Source organism: Dryobates pubescens, chromosome 3, assembly GCF_014839835.1.
Source record: "Dryobates pubescens isolate bDryPub1 chromosome 3, bDryPub1.pri, whole genome shotgun sequence".
NCBI classification, from domain to species: domain Eukaryota; kingdom Metazoa; phylum Chordata; class Aves; order Piciformes; family Picidae; genus Dryobates; species Dryobates pubescens.
This window is the reverse complement of record NC_071614.1, coordinates 12,334,508-12,361,836: the sequence shown is the minus strand read 5'-3', so window position 1 is coordinate 12,361,836 and position 27,329 is coordinate 12,334,508. Positions and strand designations below refer to the sequence as shown.

Below are 27,329 nucleotides of genomic sequence, written 5' to 3'. Positions count from 1 at the left end.
TTCTGAGGCAATGCACTTTGAAAGTATCTCAAGCCACTTCTTGGGCTTTGTGCCTCAAGCTGCACCTCTGAGTTTCACCTCCCTCTTGTGTCACATCACTTGAGTATTTATGAGTGGTGAGCTCTCTGTCTGTTAGCATCATGCATTTCCCAGAGAGCACAGCACCTCAGCAGTCCTACAAAGCCCAGCTCAGCTCCAGGGCTGCCTCTGCACATTTTGCATTGTCATCCCCAGGGCTAAACCCTGCCTGAGGACACATGGAATGACTGTGGAAGTGACTTGGCTGTCAATAGACAGGGAGTATGCAAACATATCCTGGTAAAACAGAACAGGATCATTGAGTGTCTTCATCCAAAGCATCCCAAGGATACTGGAGCTGACTCTCCTCTGATTAAAGGCGGCTGCAGTAATTGCACAATCCCCCCTCATCACCCCTCATCACCCCTCATCAGTGTTGCTTGCAGCAGACTTTCCTCCAGAATCCTCCTTCCTCTCACAAGGCTCAGTTACCCCTGCCTGGGTTTTGCAGGAAGCCTTTTCTGTACAGAGACCGAACAGATGGGATCCTAGGATGGTTTGGGGCGGAAAGGAGCATAAAGCTCATCCTGTTCCAACCCTCTGCCATGGGCAGGGACACCTCCTACCACAGCAGCTTGCTCAAGGCCCTGTCCTAGCTGAATTTCAGCACTTCCAGGCTGGGAGCCTCCACAGCTTCTCTGGGCAACCTGTTCCAGCGCCTCAGCACCCTCATGGGCAAGAATTGCTTCCTCATGGCCAATCTAGATCCAGCTTCTTCCAATTGGAAGCTGTTACCCCTTGTCCTGTCACTCCATGCCTTTGCCAAAAAGTCCCTCCTGTAGCCCCCTTCAGGTACTGGAAGGCCTGGGTTGGAAAGGATCATAAAGATCATCCAGTCCCAACCCCTGCCATGGGCAGGGACACCTCCCACCAGCACAGCTTGCCCAAGGCCTCATCCAACCTGGCCTGGACCACATCCAGGGAGGAGACATCCACAACTTCACTGGGCAACCTGTGCCAGTGCCTCACCACCCTAACTTCCAGTCTCGATCTCCCCTCTTCCAGCTCAAAGCCATTGCCCCTTGTCCTGTCACTACAAGCCCTTGTCCTGTCACTACAAGCCCTTGTCCCTCCTCAGCTCTCCTGGACCCTCTTCAGGGACTGGAAGGCTGCTCTAAGGTCTCCCCAGAGCTTTCTCTTCTCCAGGCTGAACAGCCCCAACTCTCTCAGCCTGTCCCCACAGGTGGACACTCCAGGTGGAGCCTCAGCAGAGCAGAGGGGCAGAATCCCCTCCCTCCATCTGCTGCCCACACTGCTGAGGACCAACCCAGGACATGGCACACGGTGCCAGCTCATGTTGAGCTCCTCATCACCCAGCACCCCCAAGTCGTCCTTCTCAGCACTGCTCTCTGTCCAAGCTCCACTCAGTGCTTGGAATTGCACCCACCCAGGTGCAGGGACTTGCACTTAGCTTTATTGAGCTACCTGGGGTTGCCACTGGCCACCCCTCCAGACTCCCCTCTGCTCTGCACAGAGAAATGACACAAACAGCTGAGTCAGAGCAGGTAAAGCTCTTGAAAACAGGAACAAGGCAAGTGAAAGGTGAGACAGAGCAAGGAAGAGCACTTCCACCTGCTTCCCCATATCTTGATTGTGTTTGCTGCTATTTCTGTCCACACTCCCCCTTGCCCTGATGACCCAGTCTGTGAGGGGATGAATTCCTGTGCAGTCACACAGGGTTATTTCAACTCAGGCACAGGAAGGTGTATCCTTAGTTTTTCTGCTGTAGAAAGGATGCTAAATGTCAGAGCTGTTTCATTTTAGGTCCTTTTATTTTTTGTTAGGGTCTCTTTTTTTGTGCTGTGGTTTTGGTTGGGGGTTGGGGGTTTTTTTGGTCCCCAGATTGTGCACGTGGCCAAACATATGCAGCCAGTCCCTGGGAAAACAAAGGAGCACACAGGGCTTAAACACTAACAGCTGCTCTGCTCAGGCAGCAGCCTCACGCTGCCCTGCTCCAGCACAGTTCATTGGCATAACTGCCACAGAAAAGCATCGTCCCACTTGAATTTGTCAAGAGCCAGTTTACAGCCTTGTGCTCGCAGGGGAGTGGATTCCTACAGAGCTCAGGTGGTGGAGACACCTGCTCTGCACTGCCAGAGAGCAGGGGAGGTACAGAAAAGTCCCCAGGGCTTGCCAGAAATCCACCAGCTCTAGCTCAGGAGTCAGAACGTGGTCACCTAGGTCACAACAGAAAAATCCTCCTCCAAATGTCCTTAAACTCCTGCATTAGGAACGGTGTGGCCAGCAGGAGCAGGGAAGTCATTGTGCCCCTGGACTCTGCACTGGTTAGGCCACACCTTGAGTCCTGTGTCCAGTTCTGGGCTCCTCAATTTAAGAAGGACATTGAGAGACTTGAAGGTGTCCAGAAAAGGGCAACAAAGCTGGGGAGGGGTCTGGAGCACAGCCCTGTGAGGAGAGGCTGAGGGAGCTGGGGTTGCTTAGCCTGGAGAAGAGGAGGCTCAGGGGAGACCTCATTGCTCCCTACAACTACCTGAAGGGGGATTGTAGCCAGAAAGGGGTTGGTCTCTTCTCTCAAGCAACCAGCACCAGAACAAGAGGACACAGTCTCAAGCTGCACCAGAGGAGGTTTAGCCTCGAGGTGAGGAGAAAGTTCTTCACCAAGAGAGTCATTCACCATTGGGATGTGCTGCCCAGGGAGGTGGTGGAGTCCCCATCCCTGGAGGTGTTCAAGAGGGGATTGGATGTGGCACTTGGTGCCATGGTTTAGTTGTCAAGAGATCCTTGGTAACAGGTGGGACTTGATGATCTTTGAGGTCTTTTCCAGCCTTCTTGATTCTATGATTTTATGATTCTATGACTCTATGAATCACCTGCTTCTCTCTCTATTACTTGTCCTTTCACTTGGGAGAGGTTGCCTATGTAGGTGGTAGAGTCCCCATCCCTGGAGGTGCTCAAGAAATGTGTGGCCATGGCACTCTGGGACATGGTTTAGTGACTATGATGGTGTTGGGTTAATGATTGGACTCAATCTTAGTATCATAGTATCATATCATCAGTCAGGGTTGGAAGGGACCACAAGGATCAGCCAGTTCCAACCCCCCTGCCATGGGCAGGGACACCCCACACTAGAGCAGGCTGCCCAGAGCCTCATCCAGCCTGGGCTTAAACACCTCCAGGGATGGGGCCTCAACCACCTCCCTGGACAACCCATTCCAGGGCTTCACCACTCTCATGGGGAAGAACTTCCTCCTCACCTCCAGCCTGAATCTCCCCACCTCCAGCTTCATTCCATTCCCCCTAGTCCTATCACTACCTGCTCTGCTAGCTGCTAGTCCTATCACTAACTGGACACAATCTGAAAGGTCTCTGCCAACCCAAACAATTCTGTGATTCCATTAATTCCAGTGAAGAGGCACAGATTCTGCAGGCTTGTCTCTGAGAATGACAAAGTGTGGGAGGTGTCTCTATGACTTTCTCTAGTTATTAACTGGTATTCCCAACCCTTTCTACACACATGCACTCACAAAGTCTGCAACTCAGAAGTAAAGCAATCAGTTCCACTCTGAAGGATTTGACTTCTCCTTGCTCAAATCAGGAGAGACTTGAAGTGAATTGCTGAGGATCAAATAGTCTAAATCCACCACTGCTGGAATTTCATCTCCATCTTCAAGCAGTGCAAATTGTACCAGGCTTATTGAGGGCTTCCAGGACAGAGGCATAAGATAGGTAAAAAAAACCTCAGCAAAATCAGATTTAGGGCACTCTGAGACAGAAGCAAGGGATTAGATTGCCTCATCCAGACACAGTGGAGAAGGGCTCTGAGACAAGCAGGGCTTGATTTAGAGTGTATGAAAATGATACCAAAATATCACCATAGGCCTCTTCTGGTTTTGAACTGTTTTCCCCTCTGATGCTTTAGATAATGCCATTCTCTCTAACCATTTATTCCCTGCTACCTCAACTTTTGCCATTCTCTCAGAGAGTTTGGAGCAGGGTTAAATTCCAGTTAGACTTACAGAGGACAAACACTAATGAAACCCAAGTTTTGACTCAAGGACAATGACTTGCAGGACAGGACTTCTCCCTGTCAGACAGGGCAGAAACTTGGAAAGCTTGTCAAAGAGAAGAGCAATTGAGTGTTTGAAGGTAGAATAGAATAGAATAGAATAGAATAGAATAGAATAGAATAGAATAGAATAGAATAGAATAGAACAGAACAGGACAGGACAGGATAGGATAGGATAGGATAGGATAGGATAGGATAGGATAGGATAGGATAGGATAGGATAGGTTAGAATTGAATTGAATTGAATTGAATTGAATTGAATTGAATTGAATTGAATTGAATTGGAGTTAACCAGGTTGGAAAAGACCTCAGAGATCATCAAGTCCAACCTATCACCCAGCACCATCTAAGCAACTAAATCATGGCTCCAAGTGCCACATCTTGAAGGTCTCTTCCAACCTGGTTTGGTCTATTCTATTCTATTCTATCCAATCCCCTTTTGAACACCTCCAGGGATGGGGACTCCACCACCTCCCTGGGCAGCACATCCCAATGGCCAATCTGTCTTGCTGGGAAGAACTTCTTCCTAACATCCAGCCTAAACCTCCCCTGGCACAGCTTGAGACTGTGTCCTCTTGTTCTGGTGCTGCTTACCTGGGAGAAGAGACCAACTCCCACCTGGCTACAACCTCCCTTCAGGGAGTTGTAGAGAGCAATGAGGTCTCCTCTGAGCCTCCTCTTCTCCAGGTACAGGTTGTCCTGAACTACGACAGCAGTGTCCTGCAAAGGGGCTACAAATCCACCACACTTCTGTATCTCTCCCAAGGGGTGAATCATAGAATCAATAAGGTTGGAAAAGACCTCTAAGATCATCAAGTCCAACCTTCTACCCAACACCTCCATGAGCACTAAACCATGTCCTGAAGTGCCACATCTACTCATTTGTGTTTGTCAAAACCACTCTTAACTGCAACTGACCATGGAAAGGCTCTTGGCTGTGTAGCCACTTTGCCTTTTACCCAACAACTGCTGTGAAACCAGACTGAAGGTCTGGGAAATGCTAGGCCAGTTGATTTATGGGAAGCACAATTCTTGCTCACCATCATCAAGTCCAACCTTCTACCCACTCCATGAGCACTAAACCATGTCCTGAAGTGCCATATCTACTCATTTGTGTTTGTTAAAACCACTCTTAACTGCAACTGACCATGGAAGGGCTCTTGGCTGTGTAGCCACTTTGTCTTTAACTTCTGTGAAACCAGAGTCTGGGAAATGCTAGGCCAGTTGATTTATGGGAAGTACAATCCTTGCTCACCATCACCAAGGACTTTGTTGTCCTTGAGTCACTACAAACCAGTCCCCTCAATCTGTTTTCATAAGAGAGAGGTAGTGCTGGAAAATGTTTACAAGTGCTAATTAGCTTGGGCAGCTTGTGCCACCTCAGCACTCTACCCACATCCTTACTGCTTGTGACTAACACAGAGTCTTTGCATCCTTATCACTGAAGCCTCCACATTGATCTCTACCTTAACTAAAGAGATGTTCTTCCAAACCAGTGAAAAACAATCAGTGTGGTCCAGGACCTGGCAACTTAGGTGATGATTGAACTTGTGAACATACAGGGAAAAGAATTCAACAGTCCAAACAATGTTCAAGACCATCAGAAACCATGGAGACCACAGGTCCTAGCTGGCAGACCCCTGCCCAAAATAAACCCCTCACCTTCTGAGCATGCACAATGACTTCCTCACCTCACCATGAGGGTGGTGAGAGCCAGGCACAGGTTGCCCAGGGAGGTGGTGGCAGCCTCATGCCTGGAGGTGTTTGCAGCCAGGCTGGAGGTGGCTGTGAGCAACCTGCTGTAGTGTGAGGTGTCCCTGCCCATGGCAGGGGGGTTGGGACTGGCTGAGCCTTGAGCTCCCTTCCAGCCCTGACAATTCTGTGATTCTATGACTTTAAGAGCAGCTGGATGTTGTACCCAAGGCAAGGGTAATGGACACTGTTAATTCTTCAATGCACATTTAAAACGTGGGGAAAGAGGCATTTGGATTGGAGTACTTACAGACACAGAATGGATAAGCATGGAATCCATCAGCACAACCTTCACACTCTTCTCCCTGGAAATTCAGCTTACACAAGCAGCGGCCAGAGCCTTCCTCACAGCCCTCTGCACGCTCCCAGGGGCATCTGCAGGCTGAGGAAGGATCAGCAGTTAGCATTCATGGGAAAAGAAGTAATCTGCCTTTCACAGCAGAATGGATTTCAGCTGGGGTGCTGGGTTTGTGGGAATGCCCCCCAGCACCCAAACTTGCACAGCTCTGTAATCAAGAAATGCCTACTCCTTAATGTGAAGAGTTTGAGTCCTGATGTGGGTGACAGTAGCACAGGCCACAGCAGCATGGCTTATTCAACACTGGGAGGCAAGGGGAAAGCTGGCTGCTGCCTCTCCCCTCTGCTGGAACTGCAGGCTGGTGGCTGCCCATCCTGCTGGAACTGCAGGGTGGTGGCTGCCCATCCTGCTGGAAAGCTGGCTGTCCCCTCTGCTGGAACTGCAGGCTGGTGGCTGCCCATCCTGCTGGACCTGCAGGGTGGTGGCTGCCCATCGTGCTGCTGATAACATGCTGCCAGGAGTGAAAAAAAAAACCAACAAGCAAGCAGTTTCCAGTGCTGGAAGATGGGCAAGTAAACAGCAGCTTTGATTAGTGAGTACAAGTCCTCTGTGCAGCTCTGGTTTCCTCCCTGCCTGGCCGTTTTCAGCAGGCTGAATCAGCAGCATCACATCCTGCTTGTGAATCAAACCAGTGGTAACCCACCAGGAGCCCCCATCTGCTGTTGCAGGGCAGGCAGGGAGCCTTACAGCCCTGCTGATTTCAGATCCAGTTCTGCAGGAAAACGCTGTTGCAGGGCAGTTCACAACACCACAGGCACTACAAAACTGTTGCTGCTCAGCTGTTGAAGTCAAACTGCAGAGGTTATGCTGCTTCATCACTGGTGTTCGAATGTGTTACTTCCAAGGGCTGGAGCACCTCTGCTACGAGGATAGGCTGAGGGAGCTGGGGCTCTTCGGCCTGAGGAAGATTTCAGCTGCCTTCCAATACCTGAAGGGAGCCTACAGGAAGGCTGGAGAGGGGCTTTTTATAGGGGTGTCTAGCCATAGGACAAGGGAGAATGGTGTGAAGCAGAGGGAGAGCAGGGTTAGACTGGAGCTTAGGAGGAACTTCTTCAGGGTGGTGAAACTGTGGAATAGGTTGCCCAGAGAGATTGTGGATGCCCACTGGCTGAAAGTTTCAAGGCCAGGTTGGATAAGGCCTTGAGCAACCAAGTCTAGTTGAGAGGCATCCCTGCCCTTGCAGGGAGGTTGGAGTAGATGACCTCTGAGGTCCCTTCCAAGAATAAGCTGTTCTGTGATCCCATGTTTCTCCAGCTGAGCAGCTGGAATGCAGTTCAATTCAGCCATAGAGTTTCCCCTGTAGATTTACAGCTGTGTTTCTGGAGAGTTGATTGAGCTATTCATGCCTTGACTTTCAAAATTAATTAGGAGAAGCTTCTTCCCTGAAAGGCTTCTCAAAGCCTGGCACAGGTTGCCCGGGGAGGTGGTTGAATCCCCATCCCTAGAGGTGTTTCAAAGTGGCAGTGATGTGGTGCTGAGGGACAGGGTTTAGCAGCAGCCTTGGTGGAGTTAGAGAATGGTTGGACTGGATGATCTTAAAGGACTTTTCCAACCAAAATGATTGTACAGTCCATAGAATCATAGAATCAATAAGGTTGGAAAAGACCTTAAAGGTCATCCAGTCCAACCTGTCACCCATGACCTCATGACTACTAAACCATGGCTCCAAGTGCCACATCCAAACCCCTCTTGAACACCTCCAGGGATGGGGACTCCACCACCTCCCTGGGCAGCACATTCCAACAGCTAACAACTCTAGTTCTAGAGCTATGAAATAATTTGTACAGAAAACAGAGGTCACCTAATTGTGGCCTTCCAGTATCTGAAGGGGGCTACAAGAAGGCTGGGGAGGGACTGCTCAGGATCTCAGGGAGTGATAGGACTAGGGGGAATGGAATGAAGCTGGAGGTGAGGAGGAAGTTCATCACCATGAGAGTGGTGAAGCCCTGGAATGGGTTGTCCAGGGAGGTGGCTGGGGCACCGTCCCTGGAGGTGTTTAAGCCCAGGCTGGATGAGGCTGTGGCCAGCCTGCTCTAGTGTGGGGTGTCCCTGCCCATGGCAGGGGGGTTAGAACTAGATGATCCTTGTGGTCCCTTCCAACCCTCACTGATACTATGATAGTATGATCAGTGCCAGTACTGAGCAAGGACTGCAGCTACTGGCTGCTAGGAAGATGATCTGAGGATTCTAGCTCCTGTGCATGGGGCCAAAAAGCTGCCAAGAGCACACAGCCCTGTTACACTAATACTCAAACACAGGGGCTAGGAAATAGGAGCCCAGCTCTCAAGAAATGGAGCAGGTGTCTCCCAGAGGAGCTGGCTTTTTGCTGCTCCTCAGAAATGGTGCTTGAAGGTAGGAGTTAGCCTTCTCTGTGCCTCAGGGAATCCACAAGAAGTTTCATTGCTTCTTGATCAAATCCACTACACATGACTAAGGGAAAGCACCTCACAAACCACTCCAGCAGGACTCCCTACCCACCTGGGAGACAACTTCACAGAAATAAGTGTTCTCATCTGGAAGAAAGTGTCTTGCACATGCATGAAACACAGAACAAAGGTGATGAAACTGCAACCTGCCACTTCCTTTTAGCCAGGCTGCTTGAATTCTCTCACAGGTGATAGAACCAGAGGGCATGGCCTCAAGCTGTGACTGGGTAGGTTTAGTACTGGACAGCAGGAAGAATTTTTCCTGAGCAAGAAGTGGTCAGGCATTGGAATGTGCTGCCCAGGGAGGTGGTGGAGTGTTTCAAGGTGGTTTGGGATATGGTGCTTGGGGCTGTGGTTTAGGGGTGACCCTTGTAGAGCAGGGTTAATGGTTGGCCTTGGTGATCCTGAGGGGCTTTTCCAAGCTGCGTGTTTCTGTGATTTCTGTGCGTTTCTGGAGTCCCAATGTCACTCACAGGGCAGAACATGTCATTTCCTCATTCATGCTGCGCTGACTTCCTGCAAGCCCTTGAGGGCTTCTGGGCTGCGTGGAGCATGCTGGTTTGGAGGTGTGCATTGCAACAGAAGGCACTGCTCTCTTTAAACACCCCTCTCAGTGCCCAGCTCTGCTCAGCAAGAGTAAGACAGAGGGAATGGGGTCAGCCAAAGTGCCTGATTGACACCTGAGAGATTCCAGAAGCCTCCCAGCATCAGACAACCTTTGCCTTTCAGAAAGTGCTGTCCTGAGAGATGTTTTTCCCAAGAGAGAGTATTTCCCAAGGCGGTGGTGGTGATTGCCATGACATGCACAGAAGTATTGCTACTTGACTCACAGGAAGAGAGACCTTTTTCTTGACAGGCATGAGGTGTTGCTACTAAAAGAAGAGTGTGGCTCCATTCTTTTGTGTGCTGGCAAGGCCAGGGGAAGGGAAGTCTGATCCTTTTATGAGAGCAGCTGTAGCACCAGGCTAGCTGACAGGAAGCAAACCCAGGGTGTAATTAATAGCTTCCATTTTCAGCTGAATTTAAGCACAACACAGAAAGCCTCTTCTGGGAAAGGAGGCTGAAAACAATGTGGGTGTATTTTCAGTGTCCACTTACCTGATCACTTTGGGTTGGAATGGATGCATTTATCTCTCTTGATTGGAAACTCCTGCTAGACTAGCCTGTATCTAAGCTAAACTTCCGAAATACTGATTTTTGCTTCAGCACGATGGAAAGTTAGAATCACAGAATTGTCAGGGCTAGAAGGCACCTCAAGGATCCACCAGTTGCAACCCCTGCCATGGGCAGGGACACCTCACACTACAGCAGGTTGCTCACAGCCACATCCAGCCTGGCTGCAAACACCTCCAGGCAGAAGGCTTCCACCACCTCCCTGGGCAACCTGTGCCAGGCTCTCACCACCCTAACTGCAAAGAATTTCTTCCTCACGTCCAATCTCAATCTCCCCACTTCTAGTTTTGCTCCATCCCCCCAGTCCTATCCCTCCCTGACACCCTCAAAAGTCCCTCCCCAGCTTTCTTGGAGCCCCCTTCAGAGTCTGGAAGGCTACAATTAGTTCTCCTCAGAGCCTTCTCCTCTCCAGACTGCACAACCCCAACTCTCAGTCTGTCCTCATAGCAGAGCAGCTCCAGCCCTCTGCTCCTCCTCGTGGCCCTTCTCTGGACACCTTCCAGCACCTCCAGAGCCTTCCTGGCACAGAGGCTCCAGAACTGGAAGCAGTAATTGGAATACAGGAGACTCCACATAAACATGAAGAGACAGCTCTTCACTTTGAGGGTGGCAGGCTGCCCAGAGAGGCTGTGGAGTCTCTATCTCTGGAGGCATTCTGAACTCGTCCGGACCGGTTCTTCTGTGATTTACTCTGGGTGATTCTGCTCTCGCATGTGCTTGGACTCTACGACCTCCAGAGGTCCCTTCCAACCCTCACCACGCTGTCGCTCTGCGAAGGGCTGCTGCGGGGAACTCACCCAGAGCCCCCACCCACCCGAGCACCGACCCCGTCCCACCGCGCCCCGTCGCCGCCATCCCCCTGCACGCCTGCGCGGCCCCTCGGCGCCTGCGCGCTGCGGGGCGAGCCGAGCCGAGCGCCGCCGCTGTTGGAGGCTCTGCGGGCGCGGGGAGGCTGCTGCGGCGCCGCAGCGCGGGCGGGAGGGAGGAGTGCGGCCCGGCGGCGGGCACCGCGTTCGCGTCTCCGCGGGCACCCGCACCCCCAGCTCCTCGGCTCCGGGCACGCTGAGACAGCGCCGAGCCGCCTGGGCGCGGGGCGTCGGGCGGGTAGGTAGGGGAGTAGGTAGGGCAGAGCCGTCCGGGTCCTGCTACCGCCTGCCGTCATGGCCGGCTCGGAGCAGCCGCCGCCGCGGCGAGAGGACGGCGAAGCGCCGCTGCCCATCGAGGACGCGGAGCTGGCGCTGGCCGGCATTAACATGCTGCTGAACAACGGCTTCCGCGAGTCCGACCAGCTCTTCAAGAAATACCGGTAAGCTCCCAGCCACCGCTGCTCCCCGGGCGCCTTCCCCCGGCACGGCCCCGGCCGTCCCCCGGCAGCGGCCCTGCCCCCGCGCACCTGTCCCTGGCACCCACCTGCGCCGCCGCCCCGGCCCCGACCCCGCTCCGCGCCCCGGCTGGCGGCCGTGCCCCCTCCGCCCCCGGCCAGCGCACGACGGGGAGGTGGGCGCGCAGGGCCCCCAGCTTCGGGCAGGGGGCTTGGAGCCGCCGGCTTCACCCTGCCCAGCTGTCTGGAGCGAGGAGGCTCGGTGCCCACTTGCCGCCTCTGTTAACGCTGCCGTGGGGAAGGGACACGGGCGATTCGCTCCGTGGGGCTTGGGGATGCGCTTGGCGGGGGCTGCGGGGGTCGGGGTGGGTCGGTGGTGCTGCGGAAGGTGCCTGCCGCCCTGCCGAAGGGGCGGGCGAGGGCCGGGCAGCGGGCGGCGGGGCCCACGGTAGCGCTGGCCGCGTTTCGCTAAGGCTCAACGTGCGCCCGGGGATTCGCTCCGGTGCTCCTCTCTGAGCTGCTGCTGGCTTCAGCCTGCAAACGGCTGCCGACAAAAGGTTCTGGAATGCTGCTGTGGTTATCTGCAGGCTGCAAGATGCCGTTCGCAATCCCTGCATACATCAGGGCTAGGTTTGAACGTTAAGCAGTCATGGCATTAGCACAGCTGTGCCAAGCAGGCTGGGAGCACAAGAAAGGATTGCCCGTACCTGCCCTTGTTTTTTTCCCTGAGGACTGATGTCTTCCAGCCCAGCTCGATCTGTTGTAATCCTGCATCTGTTCTAAATAATTAATAGCACTCTACTGCTGCTGGCTGATTAAAAAAAGACTTTGACTTTAAGTAGCACTCTGTAGTGATGGTGTATTGAGGTACTTAAATCTTACTTACAAAAAGGATGTTTGGAGGTAGGCTGTGGAGGGACAAATTAAGAAAGTTCCCCTCAAGAATAATGATAATAACTAAAATGTACCTGCCACAGCCTAATGTGTTTAAATATGTGCTTAACGTTGGGGGTGTCATAGAATCACAGAATCAATAAGGTTGGAAAAGACCTCAAAGATCATCAAGTCCAACCTGTCAGTTGATGGCAAACTCCCCATGAACCAGCAATGGTCACTGGCAGCCCAGCAGGCAGCTGTGTGCTGGGTTCCATCCAAAGCAGGGAGAGCAGCACCATAAAGAGGGGATTCTGCCCCTCTGCTCTGTTCAGACCCCACTTGCCTCCATCTCTGGTGCCCCCCAGTACAAGAAGGACCTGGAGCTGCTGGAAAGGGTCCAGAGGAGGCTGTGAATATGATCAGAGGGCTGCAGAACCTCCCCTGTGGAGACAGGCTGAGAGAGTTGGGACTGTTCAGCCTGGAGAAGATGAGGCTCTGGGAAGACCTTAGAGCAGCCTTCCAGTACCTGAAGGGGCTGCAGGAGAGTTGAGGAGGGACAAGGGCTTGTAGTGACAGGTCAGGGGGCAGTGGCTTTGAGCTGGAAGAGGGGAAATTGAGACTGGAGGTTAGGGTGGTGAGACACTGGCACAGGTTGCCCAGTGAAGTTGTGGATGCCCCCTAACTGGAGGTGTTCCAGGCCAGGCTGGATGAGGCTTTGATCAAGCTGGGCTGGTGAGAGGTGTCCCTGCCCATGGCAGGGGGTTGGGACTGGATGATCTTTAAGGTCCCTTGTAACACAAACCATTCTGTCATTCAATGTCACTCTGTCTTTAGTGTACACTGCCATGTTACAACAATAGAATAGAATAGACCAGGTTGGAAGCAGAAGAAACTGGACTATAGCAGGTGGCAGTGTCCTGATTCTGCATGATCTGCAGCACCCATTCACATGAAGTTAGTACCTTCTTGGTTCGGTTCCAGGTTTCTCAGGAGCCTGCTGGGTTGGTTGCTTTTTATGCTGTGTGTTGTTCTTGTGGTGCCACTGAAGGAGCACTTGCTCCAGTGGTTTCTTCTCTGCTTGTATTGTGCCACTGCTTTCTCTCAGTGGAGTGAGCCTGGAATGAGTGTTGGACTTCTAAATGATTGATGCTTCTTAGACTGCATCGTGGTGCTAGGGAGTAAAATTGTTAAGATTCCTGTGTACAAAATGCAGTTTAATCCTCCTGTGAAAGGGTGAATAATGATCTCATTCAAATTGCTCTCCTGGCCATCTAGAAGATTTATTACTTAAGGAATTCTTAAATGCAGAAGCTTAGCCTTCTATTTCCCCCCCCCCAGGTGTGGGCTTCTCTTTGATTTTTATCAAGAAGCACCTTGAAGTTCAGTGCAGTGTTGGATCTTGGCCTGTAAAAGCTACCTGCAAGGAATGTGTCCAGAGAAGGGCAACAAGGCTGGTGAGAGGCCTTGAGCACAGCCCTGTGAGGAGAGGCTGAGGGAGCTGGGGTTGCTTAGCCTGCAGAAGAGGAGGCTCAGGGGTGACTGCTCTCTCCAACTCCCTGAAGGGAGGTTGTAGCCAGGAAGGGGTTGGTCTCTTCTCTCTAGCAACCAGCACCAGAACAAGAGGACACAGTCTCAAGCTGTGCCAGGGGAGGTTTAGGCTGGAGGTGAGGAGAAAGCTCTTCACCGAGCGAGTCATTCGTCATTGGAATGTGCTGCCCAGGGAGGTGGTGGAGTCCCCTGGAGGTGTTCAAGAGGGGATTGGACGTGGCACTTGGTGCCATGGTCTAGTCATGAAGTCTGTGGTGACAGGTTGGACTTGATGATCTTTGAGGTCTCTTCCAAGCTTGGTGATACTGTGTGATACTGTGAGTAAATAACAATTTCTTCATTGAATTAAGTGGGTTTATGATTTAGAAAGTGATAACAGCTGTCTTAAGTCTTAAATTACCCTGAAAATCTTCAGCCCTGCCTGCCTCATGCCAAAATTCGTAGCAGGGTTCCTCTTGCTGTGAACTAGGAGACTTCTATTGACCTGCAGATTAGCTATGCCATGCCAGCTGTAGAAGATACAGCAGGGGATGTTCAGCTTCCTATACATTTGGGGTTTGGAGACAACAGGCAGTTGAGGTTCACCTTTTTTCCCCCAATGGTTTGTGGTTCTATGTTTGTCTGGGATGCATTCTTCTGACAAGGTCTCAAGTAGTGCTGCTCTGTGTTTCTTTGCATACAGCCTGAAATGAGTATGTCTGTGTTGCTCTATTTACAGCTTGCACTGGGTTGGAAGGGACCCTCCAAGGGCATCTTGTCCAACCCCTTTGCACTCAGCAGGGACACCTCCAACTAGATCAGGCTGCCCAGGACCACATCAGCTCTGATCTTGAATGGCCCCAGCCTGTGTCAGTATTTCTGCACTTCCTCCTAATGTCCAACCTAAATCTCCCCTCCTCCAGTTGCAAACCATTGCCCTCCTACAGGCCCTTCTAAACAGTCTCTCCCCAGCCTTTCTGTAGGTCCCCTTCAGATGCTGAAATGCAGCTCTAAGGTGTCCCTGGAGCCTTCTCTTTTCCATGCTGAGCAGCCACATCTCTCTCTCAGGCTGTCCAGCCCTCTGATCATCTTTGTGACCCCTTCTGAACCTGCTTCAGCAGGTCCATGTCTCTCTCATGCTTGGGAGCCCCAGAGCAGAACACAGCACTCCAGGTGAGGTCTCATCAGAGCAGAGGGGCAGAATCCCCTCTCCATCTCTGGCCATGCTGCTTCTGGTGCAGCCAGGCTGCCACTGGTCTCCTGGGCTGCAAGTGCCCATTGCTGGCTCATGCCCAGCTTCTCACCCACCAGCCCTTTCCTGCAGGGTACCTCCCCAGCCTTCATGCTTGAAATTTAGAAACAGATCCCATCTTACATGGGCCTGGTAAGCCAAATTGGGCAGCTGTTGGGACCTCTCTATAATATAATGGAGATCTTTGTAACTTGCTGCACAGGGGCTCAAAGGTGTCTGATGAACTGCAGCCTTTTAAACCTGATGCAGGTGTTTTGCATGCCCTTCCTTACAGGTGGTGGTAATTCTATGCAGGTGGTTTAGAAGCTTAATGTTTATCAGATGAATCTTGGAAGGGAGGGATGGAAACTTTCTCTTTTTTTTTTTTCCTCATGGAAACTCTTTAAAAACCTACCAGACTCTTGCAAAATTCACTTACTCAGCAAACCTTCTGCTTCATTAGCTGCATCACTTAAACTAGTGAAGGATCTGTCTTAGAAGCTATCGGTTTGGCTTCTGCTTTTTACCAGTTTGTGTTTCTGACAGGTTGGACTTGATGATCTTTGAGGTCTTTTCCAACCTTGTTGAGTCTGTGATTCATTTGCCACCTGAAGGGTGTTGTAAAAAGCCCATCTAAGTCAGTGCTGCTGTATGGGACAGTAGACAGCCTTGAGAGGTCCAAGGACAGCTGCCATCCCAAAGCAGGCAGGGTCTGTTCCTTTCTTCACTGTGCTGCAATTTTTCCATCTTCCAGAAAACTGGTGAGCCCCAGAGCAATTGTGTTTGAAAGGTCCTGAGGAAACCAGGCTGCAGAGTGCAGCTGTGCTTCATGTGTATAACCACAGCAGTCAAGTCTTGCCTTTGAAGAGTGGTGGTGCTTCCATGTTCTGGGTGATAGACCAGCTCTGTTGCCCTCAACACAGGAAGGACATGGACCTGATGGAGCAAGTCCAGAGGAGGCCATGAAAATGATCAGGGGGTTGGAGCAGCTCTGCTATGAGGACAAGCTGAGGGAGCTGGGGGTGTTCAGCCTGGAGAGAGCTCTGAGGAGACCTAATAGTGACCTTCCAGTACCTCAAGGGGGCCTGCAGGGAAGGCTGCAGAGGGACTGTTAGCAAAAGCCTGCAGTGACAGGAGGAGGAGCAGTGGTTTGAAATTGCAGAATCACAGAATTGTCAGGGTTGGAAAGGACCTCAGGGATCATCCAGTTCCAACCCCACACACCTCACACTAGATCAGGGTGCTCAGAGCCACATTCAGCCTGGCCTTCAAAACCTCCAGGCATGAGGCTTCCGCCACCTCCCTGGGCAACTTGTGCCAGTCTCACCACCCTGCTGGGGAACAACTTCTTCCTAACAGCCAATCTCAATCTCCCCATTTCTAGTTTTGCTCCATCCCCCCCAGTCCTATCACTCCCTCACACCCTCAAAAGTCTCTCCCCAGCATTCTTGTAGCCCCCTGCAGATCCTGGAAGGCCACAATAAGGCTCTCCCTGGAGCCTTCTCTTCTGCAGACTGAATAGCTCCAACTCCCTCAGTCTGTCTCCAGAGAAGAGCAGATTTAGATTGGGTATTAGGAAGAAGTTCTTTACCATGAGATGGTAGAATACTGGAACAGGTTGCCCAGGTTGGTGATTGAGGTGCCATCCTTGGAGATACTCAAATCAGGCTTGACAGGGCTCTGGGCAGCCTGATCCTAGTGGAGGATGTCCCTGCTCACTACAGGGTTGTTGGACTAGATGGCCTTTGGAGGTCCCTTCCAACCCAAACCATTCTATGACATGGGAGAGCAGTGTTTTGTCTGTTGGTGTTCAGGGCTTCTGTATCTCTAGAACCTGAAAAGGTCAGGTAAAAGTTGCTGGTTGTGGGGTACCAAATGCAACTGGAACTGCACTGACTGTCACTGTGAGACAGTTAACAGCCTGTCAGGTGTAGCTTTGTGTCCTGTGCTCTAAATTCTACTTGAGGAAAATCCCAGGGTTTGAAGAGTCACCTGCAGGTAGCATCAATGACTGCATGTGGTTTGTTGTGAGTTCTTCAAGAGGTCCAGGTCCTCTACCTGCTGGTGCTGACAACGTTCTGAACATGAATCAGATACCAGTGGGTGTAATAGTTTCATTAAGTGTGCAGCAGGCAGCAGCCCTGCCCTTAGTGCTGGTAGCTGCATCAGGGCCCCACAGTGCCAGCTCCCATTTGAAACTGTCAGGTATCAGCCTTTCTATCAGCTTGAACAGTGCTGACACCATCCCTGTTCTCATCAGTTTAAACTCTGGGTAGCTGTGAAAGCTGCAGGAGACATGGAGGTTAACCAAGGACACAGGCATGGAGATGGAGCCTTGGCATGGTATCATTTGGTGAAGCACCCTGACACTGGCAGGAGGGCTGGAACTGGAGTGCTCTTTAGTTTTCAGATTCTTCACTTCTTAAGAGCATTTGCAATTCAGAACCTGATTTTAAAGCTTCCTCCAGCTAAGAGGAGAGAAGGCAGTGTCAGATAAAATCAGGAGCTTTTTAGCTGCGTGTTGACTCACAACACAAAGCATCAAATCAGAGAGATTATCTCACAAGAATCCAACAATCTTCTGTCTCCTGCCAGGGAAAGATTTCACTCTTTGCATGAATGACTCTTCTGAGAAGAAGCCTGATGCAGTTTACAGCTTGCAGCTGAATGAAAAGGGCAATGGTACAAGATGGATGGGTACTGTGTGTGTAATAAGGTCATCTCCAAAGAAGCAAATGAAGGTGGTGTAGATGAAATGTGATTCTAAGACAGAAAGATAAAGAATGGGGTCAGTGTGGGAAAGCATCCTGTGCATCCTGCTGGGATTAAGCAGGGCATGGAGAGGAATGGGAAGTGGGAGCAAATGGGAAAGGGAGAGAAAGGGCAGTGCTGCCCTGGGCTGCATCAGTAGAAGCACGGCCAGCAGCTTGGGAGAAGTGATTCTGCCACTCTGAGACCTCACCTGGAGTACTGAGGGACTCCCAGCACAAGAGGCATGGAGCTGATGGAGGTGGGTCCAGAAGTGGGCCACAAAGAGGATCACAGGGCTGGAGAACCTCTGCTGCATACAGGCTGGGAGAATTTGGGCTGTTCAGCCTGGAAAAGAAAAGGCTCTGGGGAGATCTTAGAGCTGCATTTCGGTATCTAAAGGGGACTTCCAGGAAGGCTGGGGAGGGACTCTGTAGAGGGGCTGTAGCACTGGAGCAAGGGGCCATGGTTTGAAACTAGAGCAGGGCAGATTTAGGCTGGACATCATGAGGGAGCTCAGTGAGGGTGATGAGACATTGGAACAGATTGCCCAGGGATGGAGTTGAAGCCTCATCCCAGGAAACATTCAAGGTCAAACTTGATGTAGCCCTGGGCAGCCTGCTCTAATTGGAGGTGTCCCTGCTGCCTGCAGGAGGGTTGGACTTGTGAGGGTCCCTTCCAACCCAATACAATCTGTGAATCATTACTTTGAATGCTGCAATACTTCACATTGTGCTGTTCCAGTGCAGGTACTGACCCACAGTCTGCAGCAGTGGACAGAAGTCCCACTGTGGGTAGGGCTTTGAACCTAGCCACACTTGGAGCCCTTTTGTGGCTCCCAAGACTTTTGACCTAAATAGAAACTGAGACAAGGTGACATTAAGCCAGCACTGATCAGCAGGTAGATTATGGCCCCTGTAGGGGCAGTGTAGCTGCTGCTGGAATTCCTGTTTGTGGAGCTCAGCAAGTTTTAAGAACAAAACTCATGTGATTTAGGAGATATTTTGGTAGCTTCTGTAGAGATAAGGACAGCTGGGTGGGAACTGACAGCTGGGAGAAGGATGATGGCATCTTGATTGGCAATGTGAGAAGAAGTCATGAGTGCCCTGGTAGTGACCCTGTGTGCTTTTGTTTGTCACAGTGACAGGCAGCTGAGCAGCTGCTCCAGGGAGGGATGGGAAGAGCTGTGTGACAGAAGGGATTTTTAGCAGCAGTGTTTTCAATGTGTACCTTAGTGAGGTAAGATCCCATCCAGAGGGACCTGCACAGGCTGAGGAGAAGCACACGAGGTTCAGCAAGGCAAAGTGCAAGGTGCTGCACCTAGGTCAGGACAATCCTCAATATCAATCCAGGCTGGGGATGAGAGGGATTGAGAGCAGCCCTGCAGAGAAGGACTTAAAGGTGCTGGTGGGTGAGAAACTGGACATGAGCCATCAGTGGGCACTTGCAGCCCAGAAGGCCAATGGCAGCCTGGGCTGCATCAAAAACAGTGTGGCCACCAGGTAGAGAGAGGTGATTCTGCTCCTCTGCTCTGGGGAGACCTCACTTGGGATACTATGTCCACCTCTGGGACCTCCAACACAAGAGACAAGACAAGAATGGGTCCAGAGGAGGTCTCAAAGATGATCAGAGGGCAGAAGCACCTCTCCTATAGGGACAGGCTAAGAGAGCTGGGGCTGTTGAGCCTGGAGAAGAGAAGGCTTCAGGGACACCTTACGACTACATTTCCATGTCTGAAGGGCACCTAGAGGAAGGCTGGAGAGGGACTGTTCAGAAAGGGCTGCGGGGCTAGGATGAGGGCAATGGTTTGAAACTGGAGCAGGGCAGAGTTAGGTTGGACAGCAGAAGGAAGTTCTGTACCATGAAGGTGATGAGACCCTGGAACAGGTTTAAGTCTTCTGGTGATAGGAGGAGGGGCAGTGGTTTGAAATGAGCAGGGTAGATTTAGGTTGGACGTCAGGGGAAGCTCTTCACAATGAGAGTGGCGAAATACTGGAGCAGGCTGCCCAAGGATGTGGTTGAGGCCCAGTCCCTCATGACTCTGACACAGCAGACTTGATGTGTCCCTGGGCAGCCTGCTCTAGCTGGAGGTGTCCCTGCTGAGTGGAGGGGGGTTGGACAAGATGACCTTTGAGGGTCCCTTCCAACCCAGTGTGAAAACTGCTCAATGCTTGGCAGAGCCTGGTGAGAGTGATGCAGGCAAAAGCAGCCTCAGTTCCCCAGCAGCACTGACGGATTGGAAAGATTTGGAGTGTTCTGCAGTTGAAGTCTTTCAGGACCTGAATACATAAAGGTGGATGTGACAGTTCTGAGGCCATCATGCCAGAGTTGTGTTGTCACCAAAGGAAGTGGTGAAGATGATAAAGGGAGGCTGAGAGATGTTTGACATACAGATCACAATTCAGGGGCTCAGAGGTGGTAAGCAGTTGCCTGGTGTCAGATAAGCTGCAGTACTTTATCTTCAGAAGTAGTTTCAGGCAGGCTGGTGAAGCTATGGTGGGAAAAGGTTTTGCTAAGGGCAAGGAAAGGGCAGGGAAGCTGGTGAGGGGTTTGGAGAGCATGTCTTGTGAGGAAGGGCTGAGGGAGCTGGGGTTATTTAGCCTGAAGAGGAGGAGGCTGAGAAGAGACTTCTACAGCTACCTGAAAGTAGGTCAGAGTGAGGCTGGTGTTGGTCTCTTCTCCAAAGTGTAGTAGTATCAGTCAGGGTTGGAAGGGACCACAAGGATCATCTAGTTCCAACCCCCCTGCCATGGGCAGGGACACCCCACACTAGAACTCATGTAACTAATGACAGAACAAGAGGAAATGGCCTCAAGCTGCACCTGGGGAAGTTTGGGTTGGCTATTGGGAAGAATTTCTTTGCTGCAAGAGTGGTCAGGGATTGGAACAGGCTGCCCAGGAAGGTGTTTAAGAAGTGAGCTGTGGCACTGGGATGTAGTCTAGTGGTCATGGAGGTGCTGGGTAGAAGGTTGGACTGGATGAACTTAGAGGTCTTCTGTGATTCTAGGAGTGTGCAGTTGGACAGCACAGATCAGTTGCTGTGCTGTAACTTTGTGTGTTTAGGTTGCACATTGGAAGAAACTTCTTCACTGAAGGGGTTCTCCAAGCCTGGCACAGGCTGCCCAGGGAGGTGGTTGAATCCCCATGCCTGGAGGTGTTTCAGAGAGGCAGAGATGTGGTGCTGAGGGCCGTGGCTTAGCCCCAGCCTTGGCAGAGCTAGAGAATGGTTGGACTGGATGAGATTTAAGGTCTTCTCCAACCAGAACAGTTCTGTGATGACCTGGCCTTATGTTTGTAGTCTCACATGCCTTTTTTAGAGTCAATTCTAGAATACCCTGCATGGAATAATGACCAAAGCATTGTTATGTTGTGGCAGCAAATTCCAGTCCTTTATGAGTATATAAAGCCATAAAGACACCCTTTTTCAGAGTCTATTCTAGAATACCCTGCATGGAATAATGACCAAAGCATTGTTATGTTGTGGCAGCAAATTCCAGTCCTTTATGAGTATGTAAAGCCATAAAGACACCCTTTTTCAGAGTCTATTCTAGAATACCCTGCATGGAATAATGACCAAAGCATTGTTATGTTGTGGCAGCAAATTCCAGTCCTTTATGAATATATAAAGCCATAAAGACACCCTTTTTTCAGAGTCTATTCTAGAATACCCTGCATGGAATAATGACCAAAGCATTGTTAAGTTGTGGCAGCAAATTCCAGTCCTTTATGAGTTTATAAAGCCCTAAAGACACCTTCATAATGTTGCCTTGAGCAGCCTAGTCTAGTGCAAGGTGTCCCTGCTCATGGCAGGGGGTTGGAACTAGATGACCTTTAAGGCCCCCCTCCAACCCAAGCCAGTCTGTTATGCAGGTTCCCCATATTTCTGCTTGCTTTAAATTATTCAGTAGCTGCTTCTATATTTATCTCAACTTCCATACCTTCTTAATTTTTCATTAGGCTTTTTCACTCTCCCAATTTGGAGGGAAACAATTTGCTTTGGTTGAGGTTGAGCATCGCTCTCGGCGTGCTGAGTGGAATTCTTCGTGGAGTGTGGTTTCTAGCTGCAGTGCCTCAAGGAGCAGGGAGGAAATGTTGGGTGGATTAATTACATGATGTAAATTTAAACCTGAGCCAGGCTGGAGTAGCTTTAGAAGCTGATGTGCTTGGGAGTGAAATACTAGCGTGGAAATGGCTGCAGAAGAAAGAGAATGCTGAGAAGGAGCAGAGCTTTCTTCAGCTCTGATTGATTTTTCTGGGTTGTGTTATCTCAGCCTAATTAAGCCAAGGCTTGAGTGTTGTCATCATGTGTGAAAATGGGGCAATGGCAAGCAGCTCTCTTCTGAAAGTGAATGAGTATCTTAGAGGGATGCCATGAAATGAGATGAATTAGGGTTTATTGGGAGGAGAGGTGTCTGGTATCTGGAAGAGAGGTCTGCTCCAGTGCTCTTAAAAGCTTATGGCTGAAGTTTAACTATGCATGCTGACCTCGGTGATAGAGGATCACAGAAAAGACAGGGGACACAGTCTCAAGCTGCACCAGGGGGAGTTGAGGCTGGAGGTGAGGAGAAAGTTCTTCACCGAGAGTCATTGGTCATTGGGATGTGCTGCCCAGGGAGGTGGTGGAGTCCCCATCCCTGGAGGTGTTCAAGAGGGGATTGGATGTGGCACTTGGTGCCATGGTCTAGTCGTGAGGTCTGTGGTGACAGGTTGGACTTGATGACCTTTGAGGTCTCTTCCAACCTTAGTGATACTCTGACCTCCAAGATCCTTGAGCCCTTGGCCATTAAACCATATCCCCACGTGCCATGGCCACGTGTTTCCTGAGCACCTCCAGGGATGGGGACTCCACCACCTCCCTGGGCAGCCTGTTCCAATCCCTGACCACTCTTGCAGCAAAGGAATTTGTCCTCATCTCCAACCTAAACCCTTCCCTGGCACAATTCCAGGCCATTCTCTCTCCTATCACCTGTGACAGAGGAGCAGAGCCCAACCCCCACCTCACTGCAGCCTCCTCTCAGGGAGCTGTAGTGAGCAATGAGGTCTCCCCATAGCCTCTTCTTCTCCAGACTGAATTTTAAAACCCCATTTGTGTGTGTGTTATCTTGTAGGAACGGTGTTAACAGCACAGCTTCTTACAATAAAGATACCTTTTGAGTCCTAGTTTGATAGGTGAAGTGCAAGCAGTGTTTTACCAAATATGTCTGGAGACTGAATTTTTAGTTGTCTTTGAGCTAATTAAGTGTCTTGAGATAGTCCAGTCCCTGAAGGGGGCTACAAGAAAGCTGGGAAAGGCTTGCAGTGAGAGGATGAGGGGCAGTGGCTTTGAGCTGGAAGAGGGGAGATTGAGACTGGAGATGAGGAAGAAATTCTTTGCAGTGAGGGTGGTGAGACTCTGGCACAGGCTGCCCAGGGAGGCTGTGGATGCCTCCTCTCTGGAAGTATCACAGTATCTACAAGGTTGGAAGAGACCTCAAAGATCATCGAGTCCAACCTGTCACCACAGACCTCATGACTAAACCATGGCCCCAAGTGCCACATCCAATCCCCTCTGGAACACCTCCAGGGATGGGGACTCCACCACCTCCCTGGGCAGCACATCCCAATGGCAAATGACTCTCTTGGGGAAGAACTTTCTCCTCACCTCCAGCCTAAACCTCCCCTGGCACAGCTTGAGACTGTGTCCTCTTGTGCTGGTTGCCTGAGAGAGGAGACCTACTCCCTTCTGGCTACAATCCCCCTTCAGGGAGTTGGAGACAGCAATGAGGTCTCCCCTGAGCCTCCTCTTCTCCAGGCCAGGTGTTCAAGGCCAGGATGGATGAGGCCTTGGGCAACCTGGTCCAGTGGCCCATGGCAGGGGCTTGGAACTAGATGACCTTTAAGGTCCCTTCCAAACCAAACCATACCATTCTATGAATCTATGTTTCCTTTACTTTATCAAGGTCCTTTGAAGTGGTGAGGACAGCTCCAGCAGTGCAGTGTCCCAGTGTTGATTGGTATCCACTGCCACAACACTGCCATTGGTTTGCTGTTATTTTCTCCAGGGCTGCCTCATCTTTTTTGTTTCTTGAACAACTCTGTGGAATCTGTCAAAAGCTGTAAAAATCTGTCTGGTGCTGAAGGTCACTCAGAAGGAGTTTGAGCTCTGGGTGGTTTTCATGGGACTGTGCTTTTCTCAGACACTTGCTGTCAGCATGAGTCATATCGCAGCACTTACTGGGACAGGACTGTGCTGTGGCAAACTTTGCTGCTGGCTCTCGAGGAATGGGTAACCCTGAGAAGCTGAAGAATTCATCCATCAGCATAACCATGAAGATTGAGCCAAACTGTCACTCTTTAGAGTGGATTCCAGGTGCTGGAATCACCTTGACAGGTGATTCTGCAGAGAGCTGCAACTGTGGTCGCTCCCCAGTGACTCGGTAGGAGCTTTGCTTGTTCAGTGCTGATAGCAGCTCTGTGTGAGGAGCTCCTGCAGTGAAGATACCATCTTCTGTTTGCCAGACTCTGTGCTCTCACCAGCAGCAGCTCCCAGACAGCATAACACCATGCACCATGTTTTCTAGCTTTAGGGCCCTTCCGTGCTGCAGCCCATCTGTGCCGTAATGACAAAGCTTTTTATAGGCTGAGTGCAAGAAAATGTGAAAGAGCTGATCTGCAACATGATGGAACTGTTAGAGAGGGTCTAGAGGAGGCCTGAAAGCTGATCCTCTAGAGGGCTGGAGAGTCTCCCCCATAGGGACAAGCTGAGAGAGTTGGGGCTGTTCAGCCTGGAGAAGAGAAGGCTCCGGGGAGACCTCAGAGCAGCCTTCCAGTACCTGAAGGGGGCTCCAGGAGAGCTGGGGAGGAACTCTTGGCAAGGGCTGGGGGAGATAGGATATTTGGTTTTCTTTCCTCTTCAGGATGTAAATAACCTCTTCATGTGTGCACACAGATATGTGAAGGCATTACAGAATCCTAGAATAGTTTGGGTTGGAAGTGACCTTAAAGCTCATCCAGTTCTAACCCCCTGCCATGGGCAGGGACACCTCCTATTACACCAGACTGCTCAGGGCCTCATCCAGCCTGGCCTTGAACACCTCCAGGGAGGAAGCATCCACAGCCTCCCTGGGCAACCTCTTCCAGTGTCTCAGCACCCTCATTATTAAGAGTGGAGATTAGGAAGAAATTCTTTATCTCATCTTTTCCATCTCAAAACCGTTGTCACATCCTGTCTCTACAACCCCTTTTCAAAAGTCCCTTCCTGGTTTATGTTGCTGAGTTTGAGTTGCTTGTGCCTGTTTTGAGAGGGATAAAAAGCCACTTCAAAACCTTTGTTGTGTTGTACAGCTCTAATGAGAGTTCAGTGCTTAGTGAATGAGAGGACACAGTCTCAAGCTGTGCCAGGGGAGTTTAGGTTGGAAGAAATTCTTCACAGGAAGAGAGATTGCCCATTGGAATGTGCTGCCCAGGGAGGTGGTGGAGTCCCCATCTCTGGAGGTGTTTAGGAAGAGGCTGGATGAGGCACTTGGTGCCATGGTTTAGTTGATCAGATGGTGCTGGGTGATAGGTTGGACTCGATGATCTCCAAGGTCTTTTCCCACCTGCTTAATTCTGTATTCTGAATTTCCAGGTGGATGTTTCACAGGGGCTCACATGCTCAAATCTGAGTTACTCCTCTAGTACAATTTCTTTGTGTCCATGTGTGGGAGTGAAGTAAATTTTCCAGTGGGGATGGAACAGCTGTGGAAGGGAGCTCTATGGAGAAGGACTTGGCAGTCCTGGTGGACAATGTGTTGCCTGGGAGCCAGCAGTGTGCTTTTGTGGCCAGGGAGGCTGATGCTTGCCTGGAGTGCCTGAAGAAGATTGTGGCCAGCAGGTTAAGGTAGCTTCTCCTCCTTCTCTATACTGCCCTAGTGAGGCTGTATCTGGAGTCCCAGGTCCAGTTCTGGGCTCCCCAGTTTAAGAGGGACATGGGTAGACTGGAGAGAGTGCAGCAGAGGCTACAAAGCTGCTGATGGGCCTGGAGCATCTCTGTGAAGAGGAAAGGCTGGGAGCCCTGGGGCTGTTGAGCCTGGAGAGGAGCAGCCTGAGAGGGGATCTGAGCAATGCTCAGCAAGAGCTGAAGGTCAGGGTCAAGAGGATGGGAGCAGATTCTTGTCAGTGGTGCCCAGGGACAGAACAAAGGGTAATGGGCACAAACTGGAACCCAGGAGGTACCACCTGAATATGAGGAAGAGCTATGGTGTGAGGGTTCTGGAGCCCTGGAAAAGGCTGCCCAGAGAGGCTGTGGAGTCTCTTTCTCAAGAGAAGTTCCAAAGCCCCCTGGCCATTGTGACCCTGGGGAAGCTGCTGTGGGGTGACCTTGTTCTAGCAGGGGGGTTGGACTGGGTGATCTCCAGAGGTCCCTTCCAAGCCCCTGCTGCGGTTCTCTCTAAGTTGATGTTCAAGAAGTGTGTTCTAAGGATCCCCTACTGGGAAGTGCCAACCCAATTAACTGTCTCTTATGTCTTTTAATTTTCCTGGTTGTATTCAGAGACTCCTGAGGTTGGCATCCTGGCCTGCATCAGGAAGAGTGTGGCCAGCAGCAGCAGGGAAGTCATTGTGCCCTGTGCTCAGCACTGCTGAGGCCACACCTTGAGCCCTGTGTCCAGTTCTGGGCTCCTCAGTTTAGGAAAGATGTTGAGCTGCTGGAAGGTGTCCAGAGAAGGGCAACAAAGCTGGGGAGGGGTCTGGAGCCCAGCCCTGTGAGGAGAGGCTGAGGGAGCTGGGGTTGCTTAGCCTGGAGAAGAGGAGGCTCAGGGGAGACCTTCTTGCTCTCTCCAACTCCCTGAAGGGAGGTTGTGGCCAGGTGGGGGTTGGTCTCTTCTGCCAGGCAAGCAGCACCAGAACAAGAGGACATAGTCTCAAGCTGTGCCAGGGGAGGTTTAGGCTGGAGGTGAGGAGAAAGTTCTTCCCAGCAAGAGAGATTGGCCATTGGGATGTGCTGCCCAGGGAGGTGGGGGAGTCCCCATCCTTGGAGGTGTTCATAAAGGAATTTGACCTGGCACTTGGTGCCATGGTTTAGTTGTCAGGAGGTGTTGGGTGTTAGGTTGGACTTGATGATCTCTGAGGTCTTTTCCAACCTCATTGATTGTATGATTATCAGAATGAATCTTTCTTTAGCAGTTTCATGTTGTGGCTGGCCTTCAGTATGACAGGTTGATGATCTAGAGATGTCTCCCTGCTTACCTCCTCAGAACTGCTTTCTCTCTGCGCATGGAGCTCTAAGGAAGCACAAAAATAAAGCCTTTGGGTTATTTCTAAGCTTCCTTGGAGGTATGATGTAAGTGGCACTTTGCACACAGGGGCATTAATGCACACCCTGCTTGTGCTGCTCTGTTCTGCACATGTGAGATCTGGGTGTGGATAATGCAGTAGGTGTGACCTTGAAGCGTGCGCTGAAGGTTCTGTGCTGTGCAGTGTGACTCTGTGCTGCTGCGTGGGGCCCACACACCTCACCAGCTGAAAAGTGGCTGAGGAGAAAGGCCATGCCCTGTCCTGCTGGAAGCGCCAGAGGCAGCCAGCAGAAACTGTGTGGCTGACTGATAGAGTCATGGAATGGTTTGGGTTGGAAGGGCCACAGCTGTTGGTGGAGAACAGACCAGAAGAGCAGAAAGGCTTCCTGGCAGCTGTTCTTGGTGGCCAGCAAAGGGCAGAGCACCCAACCTGCTTGTCTGCCACAACAATGAATGTAAAGATGGGGCAGGTTACATTGATCTGACACTGAAATGGATTGTCAAGGTCACAGATGGCATGGAATTGGAAGAGACCCTCAAAGGGCATCTTGTCCACTCCCC

General features: G+C 51.2%; 1 protein-coding gene across 1 annotated transcript in view; it reads left to right on the top strand.

The window, feature by feature from the left end:
* Window positions 1–10,974: 10,974 nt before the first annotated feature.
* The window catches only part of TTC39C (tetratricopeptide repeat domain 39C), a 56,274-nt gene continuing 39,919 nt past the window's right edge, over window positions 10,975–27,329 (top strand). The window contains exon 1 of the mRNA XM_054180205.1: window positions 10,975–11,120. Within this exon, the coding sequence (XP_054036180.1) occupies window positions 10,975–11,120 (146 nt within the window). The remainder of the gene's footprint in view (window positions 11,121–27,329) is intronic.